General features: G+C 37.0%; 1 protein-coding gene across 1 annotated transcript; it reads right to left on the minus strand.

Annotated features, from left to right (window-relative positions):
- Window positions 1–3,874: 3,874 nt before the first annotated feature.
- LOC149250173 (xyloglucan endotransglucosylase/hydrolase 2-like) lies at window positions 3,875–5,753 on the minus strand. Its single transcript, XM_089456405.1, has 4 exons — window positions 5,030–5,753; window positions 4,830–4,930; window positions 4,489–4,682; window positions 3,875–4,396 (listed from the first exon to the last, which is right to left on the minus strand). Exons 1-4 carry the CDS (start codon window positions 5,298–5,300, stop codon window positions 4,045–4,047), a joined length of 918 nt encoding a protein of 305 aa, XP_089312531.1. The 5' UTR covers window positions 5,301–5,753; the 3' UTR covers window positions 3,875–4,044.
- Window positions 5,754–6,074: the final 321 nt, after the last annotated feature.

Here is a 6,074-nt window from a genome sequence, read left to right on the forward strand (position 1 = left end):
CCAAAACTCAGCCCAAAACTCCGCCAAAATCCTCCAACGTGCAAGAGCTGATCCCTTGCTCAATCTCCCAGCTCTAATCCTCCACAAACCACCAATCTGGAAACTTCCAACAAAAGAACTGTGTCCCTCTCTCCCAAGACTACGCAGTCCTCAATTGCTCAGCTCCTCCACAATGCCAAAGATCAATCCTACTGCAAAAGACTGCTGGAAACTACCTTGCCCGAGTAGGCACTCGAATTCCCCTAGGGCTAAGGGTGAGATCTCCGAACGGAGACACTCAATGCACTAAACAGTGCTGCAGACAGGTTAAACAGCCAACGTGCTCCAAGTCGAAGTGACTAGCTCAAATGCACATAATCGAATCACAAAATGAGGAGGCTCCCCTCTCCTTTATAGCGTTGGCCTCTCTCAATCCCAAGGCCCACCTCCTCCAATGTAGTCCCTTTCTTGCCACGTGTTCCTTTCCATCTGCGCAGTCCCTCCAAGTGTTTGCGTGGGCCCCATCTCTGCCTGGTCCTTTGGCCCCCTTGGCTCCCCTTTAAGTCACAACGTTGTGCTACTAGGGAGTGACTTTATTCTAAAGGTGAGTTATGTCCCCCTTTTCCTCACCTTTTTATTTATAAATAACTATAGAAGGCAAAATTGAGCAAAATCAAATATTCCAATTAGTCATGGCTAATTAGGAATATTACTCTTGCACTTAAGTAAGTGGATATATTGTTCTTTTAACCTACACCATTTTTCATTCCATTTCAATGTTCATAGTTTGGTGTTATATTACATGCATAACAATTAGACTTACTCATATACCATTTCTTATTTTAGTTGATATTTCACTTACATGGTAGTTAGATTTGTTTACATCTCATTTTATAGTTTAGTTGCTACTTTTCTTTCATATTGGTTTGATTTGTTTGTTTGATATCTCAATATTCTATGATTTTCATGCATATATGACTTCATAATTATTCACTTCTCTTTGTCTTATATATGCTTAATTACATTCCCTCTATACATGTATTATAGCTCTATCCATTGCACTAATTTTTAGAGGTATGGGTCCCATGCAAATGAGACACATTGGTGACTAAGCTAGTGATGATTACCCTTTCGAAATTGGAACATCAAACATATGCTACACACAACTGTAGGATCCTCCCCATGTATCATTACTTTTCTATTGTTGTTATCTTTATTTTCTATTCAAATTGCTACTATTCGCATTTCATGGATAAAACCTCTTGCATAGGGGTAATATATAGCATATAGATTTGATTGTTAAGGTGTGGCCTAAGGGATTGTAAACTCCTCTACCCACCTTCAACAAGCCTTAGGATTTAGCGTCAATGGATTTTATGTTGCAACTTCCCTCAACTAAACATGGTGATGCTTGTGTTTTGGTGGTTGTTATATTAGAGGATTTTTTTGTTTAAAATGGGCCTCCTAAGGAAAATAATAAAATAACAGTTAGGCATTTTTAAAGGAAAAGGAAGAAAAATATGTTTTTTTACTACAACATAACTCTTCATAGTTCTATTATTCGCAATCCTTTTTAGGGTTGTGTAGCGTTCCTCTAATTAGCTCTAATTGATGTACCTTTTCCCATTACGTCAATGCAAGGAATCATTATCCCATGCTCAAAATGAGGTATACAATGAGATAAAATTGTTGAATAGATCTAGGACATCCTACAATAAATTCACAATATTCTACAAAGAGTTAATGCTATATACAAGTAGCCATATGACCAACATTAGGTTCCAGACAAGTTTTAGGGTGGTGAAAAGTATGGCAATGTTTGTAAAAACACTAACTCATAGGCCACCGCATGAAACTTGTGTTATTTTGATATGGGTCTTACACCATCACCAAGGTCATGGGTGAGAATAGTTTTGAAATGAATCTTCCACCCTTTCTGAACTTACATGTAACCTTTAATATATATTTGGTACATCAATGCTTTCTCCTATATTGGACATCTTGGAGGTTGCAAAGCACTTGGACACTACATAGCTCAATCCAAATTGAATTGAGCAAGCTACAATGTACCAAATTTTGGATACAAAGTTCAAGAGTACCGACCAATAAAAGACATAATTTTATCATGTTGGCAAAGTAGGGAAACTTCTTCACCAGGAACCATGTCTAGTTGAAATGCTCCCATCTAGGACAAGAACCTAATATAGTGGGGGTTGTTTTACTATCAGGGGAAGAACTAAGCTAAGTGGCCATCTAAAATCATCTTATACATTGTCCTGCTACTCTCAATTTTTGGGTCATAATTTTTCATTGAGTATTTTGGGACTTTCCATGTGTTTTCATGGTTTTAAGCCCAAAACCCAAGGAAGCTACTCAATATGACAACTTTCTTTCCAACAAGCGAAAGAATACCCAAAACAAAGCATTGGGTGAAAAGTGATGATCTTGACAAGTCTCCCCTTTTTGTGGATAGCTCAAATTTGTCTCACTCAACATTCCTACTCAATCTTAACTTCATGATAGGGATATGGTTCTAAGGGTTTCACCCCTTCGGAATTTTGACGTTTTTATTAAACACAATTTAAACCCTTAGTTATGAGTTTTTTATGAATGAACATAACCATCGCATCTCTTTTTAGAGAAAAGTTATCACCATTCTAGTTGCTATGTACATTCCATTATTTTTCACCAGTTGGATCGCTGATAGAATTTGATTTTCATTGTAATGTTTTGCTTTAAATACTATATTTTGTGTTATTTCTTTGCAATAGTGTGCTTTTTCATTTCGTTCTCAAGTCTAATTTGAATAACCTCTTGTGACACAAAACCACATACTTCTCTATGCTTAATAATTTATTGTATTTCCATATACATTAAATGAGCAATGTCAAGTTGATTTGGGAAAAGCATTTCTCTAAGCAAAACATTCATTTTAGTGTCCAAAAGAAATTTAACATCTCTTCAACAATATTTCTTCAAATATAAACTCTTAATAACCATGGAAGAGTATCTAGAAGCATGTACTATATTCCATAGTGAAACTAAAAAAAGGAAGCGAGGACTCTAAACTCCCTTCCAAATTCTTGAAAGCTCACAAGAGTCTATCCTGATGGATTACATCAAAGGCCTATGGATTACATCAAAAGCCTATTAATCAAATGCTCACACTAATTTTAACAATGCATTTTTGTGCTTAATAGGGTTTCCAAAATGGTTATTGTATTAATAAGGTTTCCAAGATAGTAATGGTTATTGTAATGCCATGTTGAGAAATAGAAATGCATGAGATATAACTCATTTGATTTTTTTTCAGGTGTGAAATAATTTTAATTTGTCTAGAATTTAACAAGGATACTGGACTTCAATTTCAGCATACTGGACTTCAATTTCAGCCATGTTATACAAGCCTTAACATCTTCATGACCTTTTATCCTGGAAAAAAATATGTAATGAACAAAACCATAACAAAATTATTATGCATGCACAACCACAATACTTCAACTTTCACCTTGTAACACTAACTAATATTACATACCAATCATTGACTACATGTAAAGAAGGTGATAAGGTTGTCAAATTCAGGCAGTAAAGAAATTGAAGACCGTTATCCAAAACTAGACAATGACATCACCTAATTTTATATTTAATTTTTTCCAGAGCGATTTCACAACGAAAACCTAATCCATAGTGTTGAGAGTAGGTACAGGAATTGAAAAAAATGAAAAGAGGACGAGTAGGTACAGGAATTGAAAAAAATGAAAAGAAGACGAGATCGTTGCCATTGAAATATACTGTCAAGTTTTTATTACCAATAACCAAATAAATGAGCAAGGGAATATCCACTCATTCCCTTTGATTGGTACACTCCTGTGTATGTAGAAATATGTAATAGTAGTTGCAGGAAAATAAAAGATGAACGAATGAATTCCCTCTGATTGGTACATTTTGTGTATGTAGAAATATGTAATACTAGTTGCAGAAAAAATGAATGTAATAGAACACAACGATTAGAATGGTTGGAAGCGCAGGGTATAGAGAAGTGAACAAATCCATGAAGTTGCAGGTTCATTTGCACTCTGGAGGCAGCCCCTGGGGGAATCTCTTGGTGTCAGCACAGTAATCATAGATCATATAATTATTTCGCACCCACTGGAGCTTCTGCTCTTGGTTGGAATCCAAATCCTCCTCTATAACGAAGTTGGAAGAAGAGGTGACAGCACTGAAGTTTCTGAAGGATGCAACAAAGGGGGCTTTACTCCAGTCACTCTTGATGAGCCCACCTCTGGTTGCCCAATCATCTGCATTCCAAAGGCTGGAGTATATCCTCATTGCCTGGCTATTCGGAAAATGAAAATTGTTACCCAACTCTTTCTCCCTGTTCTTGAACACTCGAACAGGAGTCCCATCTACAGAGAATCTGAATAACAAAAATGTAGTTATGTTAGTTTGAGAGACTGCAGTATATTATATTGGATGAATGAATGAATGCAGAGAAATTAAAATACGCACATGATTTGGTTTGGTGTCCAGAGTACAGAGTAAGTGTGGAAATCCAGAGTTGGGTCGAACCACAAGTAGAATTGCTGCTCACGATTGCCAAGGCCTTGAGCGAAGATATTAGTGTGCATCACATAGGGATCCCCAGAGAGGTTGCCCAGAAATTCAAAGTCAATTTCGTCGTGTTTAGGGCCTTGAGACGATAGCTGCAGGGTACCATAACAGTAATAACTTGTTAACATACCATAGTAATACACATTATCTTCAGAATGAATGTAGGTGGTTCAATAACATTCAGAATGAATGAAGATAGTTCAATTGGATAAGGTAGGGTTAATTAATAAAATACATACATAATAGGCAGTGACTGTGCCTGCAGAGTTGCCAGGTACCAACTTGATTTGCATATCAATCTTGGCAAACAGATACTCCTCTTTGGATTGAAACCCACAACCTGTCATCAAGGAAAAGGAAGGAAGAAATAAGGTGACTATATAATAGAATGAGCGTACAGAGAGGAAAACAAATTTACTAAATAAATAAATGTATGCACCTGAAGTGTGGTCAAGAGTAAGCTGCAACTGGTTTCCATTGTCGAGGATTTGAGCATGATCATTGCCCCATGTGATGTCAAAATCATTATAGAAATTTGCTGAAACAGTTACAACAAGACTTGCCAGGGATAATAATGAAATAAAGAGGAGGGGCGTGTCCATATCTGTGATTATGATTGACAGGAGACGGTTGAAGATGAGGAAGAACAGAGCAATTTCAAATGCAAGTACGAGGAGGAGAAGAGAGGACTCTGAATGATGGGTTTGCATTCGATTGTTTATATAGATGGCAGCGTATCTCCTGAAAGGAGGAGAGGGGTTTGAATTTTATGTAAATGGCAGTGAATTGGGGAAGGCATATCTCATGAAGGGAAAGGAACAGAGGAAACTTCTGATGATCGATGGTCTACAGCTGCAGATCTTGAATTATTGAAGCCAATTCTGCGCCCCGGGCTTTGTAAAATAATTTGGAATAATGGAGTCCAACTCATCACTTGTGAGTGCAAATACAGTTTGCTTGATCATGGCCCTCGTTCCAGCACATACAACTCCGAACTTCAGAGGGCAGTGGATAGTGTGTAGGGTAATTGGGGAAGGCATATCTCATGGAGGCGAAAGAAACAACTCGGAAGCGAAGTGTGCACGATTACCAGACACATAAATGGAATGATTGAAGGTGATTCCTAGCCTTGGGCTCTGTAAAATAATTTGTATATTTGAAGGCCAACTCATCATTTGTATTTGTAGTTGCATGCATTCGTTCCAACTCATACACCTCCAACTGTCACTTCCACTTGCCACTATACAGACTTCTTACTTCCACTTGCACAGCACCATTTCATTACTTCAACATTCGGTATCTGATTTTGGATTCAATCTTTTCCTCCCACGCAATTTCAACTAACTACGCCTCTCCTCTGCCCTTCTGTATTTACTTTTTCCTATTTACATGTTTTAACATTCGTTTTAATCTGGTTTCCAAATCTAACGGTTCACTATACATTTATAAAAATTTCTTATTCTATAATTATATAATAAATAAAT

This window comes from Pinus tabuliformis, chromosome 7 (assembly GCF_031772625.1).
Source record: "Pinus tabuliformis cultivar Carrire ecotype Pingquan chromosome 7, CPIR1, whole genome shotgun sequence".
NCBI classification, from domain to species: Eukaryota; Viridiplantae; Streptophyta; class Pinopsida; order Pinales; family Pinaceae; genus Pinus; species Pinus tabuliformis.